The sequence below is a fragment of the Kwoniella mangroviensis genome (genome assembly GCF_000507465.2).
Source record: "Kwoniella mangroviensis CBS 8507 chromosome 1 map unlocalized Ctg01, whole genome shotgun sequence".
In the NCBI taxonomy this organism is placed as follows: Eukaryota; Fungi; Basidiomycota; class Tremellomycetes; order Tremellales; family Cryptococcaceae; genus Kwoniella; species Kwoniella mangrovensis.
Window position 1 is genome coordinate 3003109 of NW_027062533.1, and position 14914 is coordinate 3018022.

The following is a 14914-nucleotide window of genomic DNA, read 5'->3' on the forward strand; positions in this document are numbered from 1 at the left end:
GATAGAGCTCGGATGATAGACTATAGAACAAAGAACAAAGAACATAGAATAAATAGATATACATACAGAAAGAATGACTCAAAAACATCTATTCTCCATATTCGACGTGACCAAACAAGGTAAGAAACGTTTGAACGTCTGCTCTCCAACTTACTTACCTGAAGCTAAGTGAACTATGTCGTCGTCATACTATACGATTAGTATTCTATTCAACGCCGTTATCAATCGGTATAGTAAACCTCAAACCACTACTACCAGGACGTAAGCTGCCTCTCTCTTTGTTCCTCAAACACAACTCCTTCATATAGGAAATCATTGAGCATACTTTGGCTCACTTTTGATATATTGGAATAGATGTTCTGATTATACCTAAACGAGTGGTCCCTCGATTATCGGACCTAAACCCACCAGAGATAACAGATCTGTTCCTTGCTGTACAGAAAGTAGGAAAAGGTTTGGAAAGGTATTATAACGCTCAAGCGTTGACTATCTCTCTACAGGTGAGTGCTATGTATACAGAGCCAGAATCCCCAAACGCCAATTTGAGATATCTGCTTTTCGCTATCCTGCTTGAACACATATACATCTGTTTCCTTTATTGATCAAACGGACTGGGTATGGTACGGTAGGACGGTAAATCAGCAGGACAATCAGTTCCTCATGTCCATGTTCATATCTTACCTCGTCATTCGACTGATTTCGATGGTGAGAACGATCGGATATACCCCCTCTTGGAGGAAAATGAATCGCACTTGAAAGAGAACTTGGAGAAATCACAAGCTCAGAAAGAAACGACATTGCCGAATGGTGAGATCAACAACCAGCCGAAGATGACCAATGGAAATGGAAATGCCACTGGAAATGGGAATAGGATAGGCGAGAATTGGGATATACCTTCGGATGAAGATAGAAAACCTCGTTCGATGCAGGAGATGGAGAATGAGGCGAGGGCTTTGGAAAACTATTGCAAATCGATAGAAGGGACACAGTAGACTCTGACTTGCACCTTAGACACTTATTCAATCCGACACTCTCGCAGGATACTGTAAATTGTACGATATAGGATATGTAAAGTATCATGTAAGATCAAAGAATGTCATACTTGGGGACACATGATCGTACCTTCAATGAGATAATCCACAGACAAATTGATCAGTAGAGATATTGAATATATTCCAACACCAAAAGGCCGGATCTAAAATGGGAAGAGAAATAACTGTGAGCATAGAGGACTTGGAAGACTATCGAATGAAGTTGATTTGTATTTCTGATGAGGATCTGACCATTCGACTGCTGCAATTATCTTTCATAGTATGAATTCCTCGAGGAACAGGAGAGCTGGATCTTAAGATGGCGCAGATGAAGCAATGCATGTGAGGATTGAGATGAGATGTATAGCTGTGTTCGAGATGAGATTGTGATTCTGATAACTGAACAGTTCCCCTGTTGGTCGGATTAACCCGAGATGCCGGATTATCCGGCACGTCATTCAGATTGAGATTGAGACTCAGAGAGAGATCCGATGATAACATAAAGAGGAGGTTCGCATCATCAAGGTTATATACATCTTCGTTTCTACCCTTCACCAGACTAGTGATATCAAAGTGACTGAGCAGTAACATTTTATCACCATTATTCCATTCCACAGAATATTAAGAATGTCAACCATACCCACACTAACATTGAACGACGGTATCAAGATACCCAAGATCGGATATGGTCTAGGTGAGTATTCCTACCCCCTTTATCCTCATTAAGGATCATGGATTCTTTGGATATTTTGTAGTCATAGCTGATGCCCTAGCTAATTATCTGGCTCGACGATCGATAGGTACCGCAAATTACGGGAGTGAATGCGCTTCTCATGTGGTATCAGCCCTCAAAACGGGCTACAATTATATCGATTGTGCTCAGATGTACGCCAATTCCAAGAGTTTCGGAGAAGGTTTTGAAACGTTTGGAGGGAAGAGAGAAGATGTTTTTGTAGTTCAGAAATGTAAGTTTACCCTTCGTGCACACCTGTATCTGAATACAAAATCAAACACCAGGTTTTGCCTTCTTCAAATGACTGGAATCTGTTTTATCGCGATGACTTGACGAGCTGACTGGGTTTGAGCTTAGGCGGTAAAACCGGTACGGAAAGTCATCCTAGAAAGATATTGGAAGGTCTGCTCAAAGATGTTCGTTTTTCTTTCCCGGTCATCTGTCTCTACCTTGTATATTTTACTGATTGTTCGTCATATCGGTCAGATGAAAACCGATTATGTCGATTTATGTGAGTAGCAACACCGTACTGCAGTATTTTCGAACCACCAGGAACACTTAGCTGAGACTGCTATTATGAATGATAGACCTCCTTCATTCCCCTCTCGTATGTATTCATCTGATTTTGATGGTGTTATACAACTGATCACTCATGGATCACCCCTCGTTCAGCTCACCAAACCCCTTTCCCTCTCCGAAGCGTGGAAAGTGATGGAAGAGCTCAAAGAAGAGGGTCTAGCGAGATCGATCGGAGTAAGCAATTTCCGAGAAGAGGATATCCTGGAGATTGAGAAGACCTGGAAGGTAGCTCCGAGTGTCAATCAGGTGGGTTGTCTCTACTCTTGCAATTTTACCTTATCTGGACTTTACATAAATGTCGTATCATGTTTAATAAGGAGCGTATCATTGCATTTACTTGTATGTTGACTTGACCAAGCTGACGATGGTGGTTCACCTTTGATTGTATACCAAAGATCGAATACCATCCATACAATTTCCATGCACCCAATGTTCAAAGACTCTTAGGCGTTATGAAGAAACACTCCATCCATGTCGAAGCTTATGGCCCTCTCACTTCTTTAACTGGTGCAAAGGGTGGTCCAGTCGATGAAGTGGTCCAAGAAATCACTAAATCAAAGGGTGTAGAGGAATCTCAAGTTTTGTTAAATTGGGCATTACAAACTACTGGTGGTGTCGTCGTAACGTATGTTCAAGCTACTTTCTCCAAAAATGAAAATTAGTAGTAGCTGACATAGATATCATGTTGGTGTGGTACAACGATAGGACATCGACTAATGAACAGAGACAGAAACTTCAACTTGAAGCTGTTACCAAGGATATCACTTTGACTGAAGATGAGATTAACAGAATTTCAGAAGCTGGGAAAAAGAAATTCTTTAGATATAGGATGACGGATGTATGGGACGCTGCTAAGCCCTAGACAATTTGGAGGATGATCTAGTATCATTCCATAGAGATGGTGAACATCATCTTTATCGAAATGAGAAGTTCACGCATACATTGTAGACAGATACATATATATGAGATATGCAGGAGATATATAGCGTGGTCAGTCACTCGTGAGCAAGCATTCCGTAAGTGTGGCCTCTTGAAATGTTATTTTAAGCAGCTGCAGCTGTCAAGAGCGCTCACTCCCGGCCCGTTTTTACCCGTTTTGGGAGTATTCCTGGGATGTGAGGGGGGGACCAGAAGAGAGGTACTAGAGCGGACTAGAGTGGGAAGACACGTTTACGTTAATTGGTGTTTTTGCTCTGTTTCTTTTGCTTTTATTACCCTTTTGGCCCCCTCCCCGTTTTTGCTTTTCCTCTTTCCCCCGTTACTGGTGCATGGGTTTAAGCTTTCCTACTGTATGTACCATGGATGATTAATTATAGCTTTTGCTTGCTGGATTTGTAACTGAGTGTCCCATTCCATACTTGGGCTTCTTAATGATACATAGGTCAATGACATGTAGAGTATGGCAATGAGAACATCTGGGTAGATCCATGCGATTCATGCATACGCTGAGATTGCTTGTCCGAAGTCATGTCCCGAGGATATAGCGAAGGGGCGAGAGTGATGTACAGACAGCAGAGTGAAGAGTGGCCACTTGAGACTTCATCAAACAACATAACACCCTTTATACCACATGAGTGATGAGTTATTTTTACATTCACCATTCATCGTTCACCGCTTGCTTTCTCTCTCCTTTCACTTTCTTACACTATCATTATCATTTGTATATTTTTAAAATTCGACTATTCAACTGTCAACTGCACGCAAACAAAAAGCCGAAAATAGAAGAGACGCTTTTTGCATATTACATTTGCATTTTGTCTTAGCCTCTTAGGTGTTGGTCGGGGTTTAGATCTATAAATAATCATTTCACAGCAAATCAAGATCCATAGATCCATGGATCCCACCATCAATTTTGCATACGAGTAAAAGGTCACACCACCATTAATCATATATTACTCTTAACGACAATCCAACACGCCCCAATCACTACTCGTATACACATATACGTTGACTTTCCATTTCCAACTCGGTACATTCTATAAATAACAGTTCTTTCGATTATCATCTCTTTCATCGCCTCGTTTCACATCGACCCATCATCACATCAACAGCCAACCGACCTCTAGATCTCATCATCGACTGCACACACTCGATAAGAGACTCACCATTGATGTGTTAGTTTAGAGGATATGTCGATAAATACGGATAGGGATCGGGGGAGACAAGGTATAGGGACTGTCCCCTCTTCTTCTCCTCCTGTTCTTCCTAGTACTGGTATGGAATTGGGATTGGGAATAAGGTTAGATGATGTCGAAGCTGGACCATCACGTTTATCATCTTCTTCTCAGGAGATGTGTAAATGTGAGATATGCATTCAACCAGACTCATCAAGATCTCGTACTGCTTCTCGATCTCGTCGATCCTCAGCCCGAATCACCTCGACCAAAACGACGATCTCATCCTTCTTGCCTTTATTCCTTTTACCTTTCGTACCCACTTCACTCGCTGCTCCCCCTCCTTCACGTCGTCTACGTCGATCACCTTCACCCACTTCATCCACCTCTTCTTTCATACCAACACCGACATCTTCCGAAGTGGAAATCTCTTCATCATTTACTGAACATCGGAATATCCAATATCTCACGTCGGTCTCAACACCCTCGGTACTTCCCACATATAATGAGTATGTTGACGAGACGGTCTTGCCGTACTTGTTGACTAGGCATGAAGAAGGACACTGGACAAGGGCAGAAGGTGGATGGAGTTTGTATGGTAGACAAGTCGCTGTGAGTAGTTTTACCTCCTTCATTGAATTCATGGGACATGATCGTGTTGTGATCGTACATCATCAGGTAGCCCGTGCTGATGGCTGCATGAGTCATAGACTGCTACTGCCGCACCAATATTTGCGGATGATGATGGTGAAGGTACGGTGGATAATTCCCAACCGACAGTCACTGCTCCTTCTTATGCCGTCGAGTCAGTTCTACCTAATGGGTAAGTTCTCATCCAACCTACTTCTCACATTGTTGGGTGAATGAGCCGAAATTGACTGGATCATGTAGTTGGGGAGTATCATCGAATCGAACTAGTATATACAAAGTCCCATTAATATCCATAGCTAGTGTCATCTTGGCCTGTGGGATAGTCGGTCTAATAGTATTGTAAGTCCCCATACCCATCATGCCTTACATCACACATCACGCCACTGACTTTGTTGTTCAGTATCGTGATAAGTCGACGGAAGAAACATCGTAAGCGAAAACGAGCGAAAGAGCGCCTACGACGTAAAGCCTTGGCTGCAGCGGGTATAAGAGAAGAAGATCTAAACTCTGGCGCAGGCGGAGCGAACGAAGTGGCTTTCAAAGAGAAATTAAAGGAGCTGGAGAATCAACATTCAGCGAAGAAGAGGAAGAACGGTCAAATGGGTGTAGCGAAGAATAAAGTTAGAGTGTGGAATTCACGTTTGGGTATGAGGAGGAGAAAGAATAAAGGTGGTCAGAAGGAGAAAGAAATTGAGGAAGATGAAGATGATGCTGTCAGAGCAAGCATACAAGTGGATGATAATCCTGGAGATGGAGGAGAAGAAGAGGATAAAGCTGTCGAAGGAGTTGACCAAGCCCAGCCGATTTCGATCTCGCCGACAAGTACACTTGATAGAGATAGAAATGGTGTGGATGAAGATAGGCAAGGTAGCCGATCGAATAGATCTTCAACTGATTCTACAAGAGGTGGAGATCAAGCTGGAGTTGGGACTGCTTCTCGATCTCGATCTCAACGAAATACTCAAGATCCATCCAACGATGGAAGAATTCCTGCAGCTTCAGGTTCAACCGATCAACCTCAAACTACAATACCCCATTTCCCACCTGCCTACCGACCTGCCTCTGTCCGATCATTACCTCGACATCATCCTGGTCCATCAACCTCGTCTTCTTCTGCTGGTCCATCCAACCCCTCTGATCCACCTGTGGTAGTATCGGGCACGGAAAAGACCCAAGCACCAGGCTATTATCCCGCTCCCGCTACTGAAGATGGCGAGATCGCTCTAGCGGTGGTATCTAGAGCTGAAGGTAAATCAAGATTGGTGGAACCTCAATCTTCAGCTGAAGATGGGGATGAAGAAGAGAATGGAGAAAGGGACGAAGAAAGGATTAGACATGTCGCTACGGATGATAAAAGGGTGTTGGAAAGGCTACGAATGGGTGGATCTGCACCTCCTGTCAATCGACCTAGCGTCCCAGATCAAGATCAAGATCAGGATGCGGATGGAGGAGAAGGAGAGGGACCTTCTGCACCTTTTGTTCAAGTCGATGAACAAGGTTTCGAACAGTTGGATGAATCGCTTCTTCATGTCCCATCGACCGCAACGGATGGAAGTAGATCAGAAGAATCTGGGAATGGACTTTTACCTGCGCCACCTAGATTGAATGCTAGATTATCGTCAAGATTGAACGATATACCCTCTTTGTCAACTATTGAGGTCGATACGTCCCATTTACTCCCTTCTGCACCTCCGGTTCTGGATCAGATCGATCACGACGATGAGGATGATATGCCCTCTGCTCCGCCAATGTTGGGTGAAGACGAAGATGGGGTAGAAGAAGTATCCGTGCCTTCTGCTCCTACATTCGTCTTAGACGAGGATGAAGACGCAGAAAGTACGGGTCTGCCTTCTGCTTCGATGGAAAGTAGCTCGAATCAAGAACAAGAGGGACAGGATCATGGGCATTTGGACGAAGGTCGACAGGAGGTGGGAAACCGTAGGGATTCAGAGGTAGACGCAGAAACAGAAGCAGAAGCAGATACCGCCGCTACTTTCTCGAATGCTTTACCTGCTCGATCTGGTTCAGGTGCAGTCTTCTTACCTAGGTATGAACCGTAAGACTGGTTTTGTTTTGTTTGTTTTTTGTTTTCTTCTTCTTTTTGGGCATAGGATATACATTCAATGTTGTAGTGGTTTGTTATGAGTATTATCAATTTGATTTCGATTGATTATGTTTGTCCAAGGGATTACATGATATATGGTACATGGTAATATACAAGATTCATATAGTTCAGTCATCTGTTCATGGATGTATGGGTATGTCGTACAGTAGTCGTTTATGATCATGGTTGCCCTGCGCACGGACACCTGTGCCTTGGAGGTCGATTGGTTTTGATTTGACTTCCATTCCATCGGAACTCTGTTTCAATCCACTTGACGCGAACAAGTGAACAAGTCAACATGCCATTCACCTCGCACTTTCATCTCCCTTCTTCTTCCTGCTTCAACTCATCACCATCATCATCTACTGCAATGTCCCCATTCACCTTCACCGACCTATACTTCGATATATAAGTACATAGAACCGACTTGCTGTGGTGTGGCTCATGAAAAGCAGGTGAAACAGCAGCAGCAGGTCATTTCACGATCGATAGCCAAACAAACATATTATGGAAGGATACCTCGTCCATCATCCATCATCTTCTCGATCATCAGTTCGATTCGACCCGACAAACCCATCAAGTACATCAAACATGTTCGGCATAGACTTCAGTAAACCCTCTAGGATATCAGTGGCTGCTCCCAAACCTCGTCCTGCTACGAAAAGCAAGACCACCACTTCATCATCAACGCCCTCGAAAGTCAAAGCTACTTCATCAACCTCTACAACTAAAGCTTCTTCTTCGACGAAAGATGAAGACAAAAATGTGAAAAGGACAAATTCGTACTCTAAAGATCCCAAGGGGTTCTTTGCGAATCTACAGCAAAATGAGAGAGAGTATAATAGGGTGCATGATAGAGTGGAGTATGCACATTCGAAGGACAAGGACATAGCCAAGGATAACACCACTTCAACTCCCTATAAAGGTAAAGATAAGATCAATGGGAATGGGAAATCCACTCGGAAAGAAATTTCTTCTTCCTCTGCTTCGTCTTCGTCTACAACAGTAACTAAAACCAGGACGAAACGAGGAACGAGGATTATCCCTCGCGAACAAACTCCGACTGTCCATTCAGACGAAGAAGATGAGATGGCCTTGGGAAGTACACCTCCTGAGAATATGCATGATGGATATAGCGATTATAGGTCTTCTGTATCTCGATCTGCTTCACCGAGTAGAATCACTTCTACTCCTACACCGAAAGGAAAGAAGAAAGTATTAGTGCCTGCTTCGTCTGATGGAGAAATGTGTAATACCCCGAAACCAAGGCAGAAAAAGAGATCTGGTGAAGATGAAGATCAAAATCATGTTGGTACACATAAGAACAAGAAGAAGAGAAGAGATGACGATGATAAAGGGGAGATAAACGAGTCCGAGAAAGAGGAATGTCAACGATTGGAATTGGAGGAAGAACAGAAGAAGAAGAAAAGAGAAAGTTTCGGCGGGACGGATTTCTTCAAGCAATTGGGTAAATTGAGGAAGAAAGGTGATTATGAGGATCCCGATATGACAGATGAACAGTGAGTAAAGAAACAACATGGACACCTCTATCATTCAGGATCAATGGTATATACAGACTGCTGATCTGTGTAATTTTAGAATTGATCTCTCGAAATTGCTCGAAGATGTAGCGGAAGAAGACGAGGAACTAAGTGAGGAAGATAGGATATATCTAGGTGAGTACGACAATGATCTCGCACGGATTTCCGTAGCTAACTGAGACTATCTACTGCAGCACCATACAAAAGTGAAACGGAACTATGTCCGGTGAGTGAACTCACTCAGAGTAATTGAAAACTAGCTTATCATGAGGTCTTCGTCATAGTACTGCTCCGAACCATTCCCCTCCAACCCTTCCGCCAACCTTCTTCGTCAACAACAAGAACTCTACAGCCTATCCGTTCCCAAACCTACCGACTCCAATCCCAAGGCAAGGGAACTCAGCTGGCAGAGGCACATTGAATTTTGCGCCTTGCACCACGCCGAAACTTCCATTATACCTCTGGGCATCCGAGCGGGGTATCCGGAATCCATCGATTTTACAAACTTGGATAAGAGGTTGGAAAGTGGTTGGATAAGAGAACGGCTCGATGAAATTACTCAGAAACCTCTGTCGTCTCAGGCGTTTAGGACGGTCATCAAGCAGATCGACGAGGTTGGGAAGGATACGTGGGCAGGTGTCAAATGGCAATCTAAACCTGAGAATCTAGATGCTGTCAAAACTGGCTAGTGAGTGCGCTTGTCATTTTTCACTTTACTATCACCTGCCATGGAAGAGAGGGGATGAGCTGATGTCAATCGTGTCTGTTTCTGTTATGTGTGATAGTTATGGTGATTTGGGACGAATCATCTTGATTGAGCATTTCCTGTCGATGAGGAAATGGGGATATAACCCATGGCTTAAAAGTGATACCCCGATGTATCCCGAGTTGATCGATCCACTGAGTTGGACCGAGTTCCTCACTCATATATTGGTACCGGAAGCTTCGGTATTATTGATTATGGATGATCATGGTCATGGACGAGATGGCGAGCTAAGGGGATATGAGGAGAGTGAAAAGATAAGAAAGGAAAGTGTTGGATATGGTACATGGAAATTCAGAGAGGATGATGATGATTCGAGAATCGTCATGAATGGATTGATGGTTGGGAAAGATGACAAGAAGAAAAGGTTAAAGAGGATTCGTAAAGCTCAAGTGCAAGAAAGAGAAAGGGGATCGAATAAGGATGAAATCAAGGATGAAGAATATGGTGCAGATTTGATGACACCTAAACCCAAGTCTAAGTCGAAGTCGAGATTAATAAAGAACGAAAGTATAATTGAAGTTGAAGATTCACCCGATACCACTCCTGTCATACTCAAAACAGAAAGAGCCAGATCTAAACGTCAAAATTCGAGTCAAACGTCCACAAAGTACGATACAGGCACTGGTGCAGGTACAGACGAAGACAAACCGATGATTGGTTCATCTCAAAGTACGGATTACGATGGGGAATGGAACGAGAGAGATTTTCTGGAAGCTGCTAAGATTGTCTCTTAGAGTTGGGATCGATGTGATGATTCGTTGATTGTTCGTCGTTTGAATGTTGATTGTGTGAGAGAAGGGATAATTCAGTCGTATGTTGTATCTGCATCTGTATCATGTCATATCATATCATGTCGTTGAGAGGGATTGTTTATCGAAAGATATTTGTTTCAGAGTAGTATGTCGTATCCTGTATTCGAATGAATAGTTGTTGAGATGAATATGTCAAACGTTATCATGTTTCTCATGCATTTATATATGTCCATTCTCTTACGACTCAAGATCAATATCAGTCTGACCATATCACGCTATGTGGGATAGTGCTTGAAAGAGGTCGTAACGGCCTGCAGCACGAATATGAAAGAATCTCATGGTGACTCCCTCACCATCACAGACCGAGGTGAGATGCCCTCTTTAGATGGGTAACACGTTTAAGATAGCCGAAAGATCAAGATTAGATGGACCACAACCACTACAAAGGGCGGTCATTGTGACTTGATCTGCTTCGCGTTCGTATATGCTCATCTTTGTCCTTGTCTCTTGCGACATACCCCAACGTACGAGTACGAGCGATACAAAACACACGATACTGCCATCCCACTAGATAGATGGTCTATGAGGCCGAAAAAGAAAACCGGATTCGGACATCCTAAAACATCGAATACAAACGGTTCGTACCAGATAACTGCTGTGTATATTTTCCGAGAGGAGTATCCATAATGATATCTATCGTCTCCTGATCACAGCTTTGGTCAAAATATCATACAGGACACATCAAACTCCCATTGTCCAGATTCCATTTCCACGGTCAACTTCGCGGAGTGATATTTCACTATGCCATCTTCTTCAAGATTGAACGAACCTGAAGATGGTGAATTACCAGAAGACAACCTACCTAGCAGTTCCACTGCCCCACCTCCCAAACTGATACGTCCTGCCAAACCAGCTAAACAATGGGTTAATGCATTATCCAAGCTCAATGTTGATTCCTCTTCATCCTCCAAACTACCTCCTCCCCCTCCTCAGCAATCCGCTACGACTTCTACTTTTACATCTGCATCAGGATCATCTGTTCGATCACGTTCACCTGGTAAATCTCTGAATCCTCACGGTTTACCACCTCGACCTTCGGAAAGATCACCGAGACACAAAGAAAGTGATAGAGAGGAAAGGCGGAAGGAAAAAGATAAAGACAGGGTATATGATGATTATGAAATACCACCTTCAACTTCTCGATCAAGATATTCACCGTCGCCGCAACATCGACGAGATAGAGAAGATAGGTATAGAAATGAGTATGATAGAGGAAGAGAAGATAGATATTGGTTAGATGATCGAGATAGGGATAGGGATAGGTACAGGTCGGACGATAGGTATAGTAGGGGACGTGGTCATGGTAGACACGATAGGGAAGAAGCTGAATATACTTCGGCTTGGGGTCAGTACAATAAGCATAGGGACTCGATATTGAAAGAAAGATCAGTCAGGTCGGAAGATCATTATGATGGTACGGGTACTAGATCACCAGCGAGAAGAAGAGGCGACTCACCACCGCAGTCTGAGTATAGAAGATCGGATAAGGAAGAACAGCATAAGCGATCACATGATACGCCTTTGGTCAACCCATATTCGAAGCAGGATATACATCGAAATGGTGTATTCAGCAAAAGCAGAGATCTTCCCGAAGTTTTTCCCGAAGTTGGAAAGCATACAACACTGCTGGCTGAAAATGATCTAGAAAATAAAGATCGATCTGCACCAATACGGATATTAAACCGACCTACTCATACACAGCGTTCGACAGATGAAGAAAGCACTCCTTCTGTTCCTACCCCGCCCACCAACAACTCCCTGCCACCACCCTCACCACCTCCTCCAGTAGACGAGAACGGGGTCGCCCCTCCAGTAGCATCGCCTCCTCCCCCTCCCCCAGACTCCCCACCACCACCACCCGAGCCACCGACGGTAGATGTCCCTCTTCAAGCGGAAACAACAGCTTCTCCATCCAAATCACGGCCACTAGTGGCTAAAGCAGAACAGACTGCTAATCCATATGCACCCAAGCCGATACCCCATGCGCCCAATCGGAATCTTCTAGACCCACCTACGAGAGCGGCTACTCCTACAGCCAAGAAGGAACTCAACACGAATGATTCTCATGCCGATAGTCAGCGGTTCAGAAGTCTGACTGCAGAGGAAGAGTTGAAGAAACTTGGCAAGACGTTCGAAGGGACTACGACGCTAGCGGCTTATGATCTTGGAGCGAAGTTGGGTGAAGGCACATTTGGGTAAGTGACTGATATACATCACTTGATGACCGTATCGTATCGCTGATATCCGTGAACTCTGATAGTGTCGTGACGAAAGGAGTAGAAATCGCTACGAAAAGGGTGATAGCGTTGAAGAAGCTCATCACGCATAATCCCAGAGACGGCGTAAGCCAGCTCGGTATCTATTCTGATGAGGACGACAAGCTGATCGAATATGGATAATAGGTGTCCGTAACAACAGTGCGAGAAATCAAGATCTTGAAAAGTCTCAATCACCCTAGCGTAGTACCTATCTTGAATATGGTTGTGGAACGAAGTGAGTGGACAGTCAAGCGGTGAATTTCATGGTAGAATGACTTGCTAACAAGGCCGATTGTATTGGTAGAAATACCTGGAGATCGAAGTAATCGAGGGGAAGTTTTCATGGTCTTCCCTTATATGGATCATGATCTGTGTGGCTTGTTGGCCAATCAGGATTTTAAGATGACTCATTCGATGGCGAAGCTGCTTATGCGGCAGATACTGGAGGGTATCGACTATATACATCTTGTGAGTCCCTCTTCGTTCATTATTAAGGTGGTCATACTAATCGTGATGTATGCGGATAGAACAACTTCATCCATCGAGATATCAAAACCGCCAACATCCTGGTTGACAAACATGGTCAAATCAAAATTGCCGATTTCGGTTTAGCTCGATCATGGACTCACGACGCTTTGATGCCCCCTCATCTGGCTAACGAATATACGAACATGGTTGTCACACGATGGTATCGAGCTCCTGAATTGCTCTTGGGTGATACACATTATGGCCCTGCAGTGGATATCTGGTCATTGGGGTGTGTATTGGGAGAGATGTATTTCCGACATCCGATATTAGCCGGTGATTCAGATCGAGATCAACTATATCAGATATTTTCAAGATGTGGTCCACTCAGTCAGGATTCTTTCCCTGGGTGGGATAGGTTACCTGGTTTCCCCGAGGCTGTCGGTCATCCATGGGAAAGGACGCCGGTAGATACTACCTTGTTTGATTCAGCACCTAAATGGGGGTAAGTTGCTCTTTTCTGAATTTCAACCCATACAGGAAATAGTCACTAATGCTGGTTGGTCGTATGACTTGACTTGATTTGTACAGGATGGATCAAGGTGGAGCAGACTTGATGATGAAGTTGCTCAAGCTTGATCCCAAACAACGTCTCACAGCCTACGACGCGCTCGATCACCCGTGGTTCTGGACTGCTCCTCTACCTGCGGATCCTAACAAGTGAGTCAGCTGGGCCATTGGCAATTAACCGGATACAGCTGACAATGTTGGAAATCCAATAGGACAACGATTAACGTAGAGTCATCACATGAGATGACCACTCGTCAGAAACAGGAACCTGTAGCTTCACAAGCGATAGCGCCTGCCAGACCACCTCGTCAGCATCAGCAAATTCCCTTTCAATCTCGTCCGCCTCCTTCATACGGTGGTCCACCTCCCGGACCTAGACCTCAGCAAGGGTATCAGCCTGGTCAGCAGGGATTCAACAATTTCGGCCCACCAGGCCAGAATCAGCAAGGAGGATATCCACCCCCTGGTCCTCTTCCGATGGTTCATGGTCAAACTGGAGCCGGCTATCAACAACAGAATGGGAACCCTTATGGACCTCCTATGGGTGTGGGCATGGGTATGGGCATGCCTATGCAACCTCAAATGGGATTCAATGGTCCTCCACCAGGCCAAGGTCCATTCGGTAGATCTCAGACCAACGGTCCGTATGGACAACAGCGCCCACCATCTCAACAAGGTATGGGTATACCTACAGCACCATTCAAGCTCAGTGGTTCCGGTGGGGGAGGCGGAGGTGGACCACCAGCTGCACCGTTCAAATTGACTGGGAATAACTTTAGACCACCTGGAAGATCAATGACTCAAGGTAATTTCCCTGCTAACGGGAATGGGGTTGGGAATGGGAATGGGATGAAGAGAGCTCCTTCATCTGGTGGGGCGGAAGGGTGGAGGGATGAGAAGAGGAGGAAACATGAGGGAGGATTACCGTACTAGGATCGATATTCAGAGAGTAATCATAGATACATATCTTCAGGTTGAATGATTTGTCGGGATTGAGGGAGTGTTCGGGATGGAGCGCATGGATCATTAGGATATCACCTTTCAATGTGCAGTAACTGAGTATATCAAACTAAACAAAGCATTATACAATAAAACAGCATCATGAATTATATTGTCTGTGTAGCCTAGACCGATTTATAGTTCAACATGTAGCAATCATGCAAGTTATATGTTATCAATACATCATTTTCGATGTATGTCTACCGTTTTACCATTAGGTTGACAGTCAAGCGTATGGTTCTGGCTATGATTGTGGTTCGATCCGTGACGATCTCGAACCTATCGTGTAGG

General features: G+C 44.2%; 5 protein-coding genes across 5 annotated transcripts; all 5 read left to right on the top strand.

Annotated features, from left to right (window-relative positions):
- Positions 1-73: 73 nt before the first annotated feature.
- On the top strand, positions 74-992 carry I203_101122 (uncharacterized protein; the record flags this gene model as incomplete). The annotated part of the gene is made up of 4 exons (XM_019146076.1): positions 74-119; positions 202-261; positions 355-500; positions 630-992. 4 exons carry the CDS (start codon positions 74-76, stop codon positions 990-992), a joined length of 615 nt encoding a protein of 204 aa, XP_019004635.1.
- A 666-nt stretch (positions 993-1658) lies between these two features.
- On the top strand, positions 1659-3205 carry I203_101123 (uncharacterized protein; the record flags this gene model as incomplete). Its single annotated transcript, XM_065516815.1, has 8 exons — positions 1659-1725; positions 1832-1996; positions 2122-2180; positions 2251-2275; positions 2352-2371; positions 2437-2589; positions 2739-2968; positions 3049-3205. The coding sequence occupies 8 exons, from the start codon at positions 1659-1661 to the stop codon at positions 3203-3205; spliced, it is 876 nt and encodes a 291-aa protein (XP_065373633.1).
- Positions 3206-4472: 1267 nt separating this feature from the next.
- I203_101124 (uncharacterized protein) lies at positions 4473-7168 on the top strand (the record flags this gene model as incomplete). Its single annotated transcript, XM_019146078.1, has 4 exons — positions 4473-5069; positions 5168-5280; positions 5349-5447; positions 5509-7168. The coding sequence occupies 4 exons, from the start codon at positions 4473-4475 to the stop codon at positions 7166-7168; spliced, it is 2469 nt and encodes an 822-aa protein (XP_019004637.1).
- A 635-nt stretch (positions 7169-7803) lies between these two features.
- I203_101125 (uncharacterized protein) lies at positions 7804-10253 on the top strand (the record flags this gene model as incomplete). The annotated part of the gene is made up of 5 exons (XM_019146079.1): positions 7804-8732; positions 8812-8888; positions 8948-8979; positions 9038-9441; positions 9539-10253. The coding sequence occupies 5 exons, from the start codon at positions 7804-7806 to the stop codon at positions 10251-10253; spliced, it is 2157 nt and encodes a 718-aa protein (XP_019004638.1).
- Positions 10254-11072: 819 nt separating this feature from the next.
- On the top strand, positions 11073-14557 carry I203_101126 (uncharacterized protein; the record flags this gene model as incomplete). The annotated part of the gene is made up of 7 exons (XM_019146080.1): positions 11073-12526; positions 12592-12673; positions 12734-12824; positions 12894-13057; positions 13117-13559; positions 13646-13774; positions 13837-14557. 7 exons carry the CDS (start codon positions 11073-11075, stop codon positions 14555-14557), a joined length of 3084 nt encoding a protein of 1027 aa, XP_019004639.1.
- Positions 14558-14914: the final 357 nt, after the last annotated feature.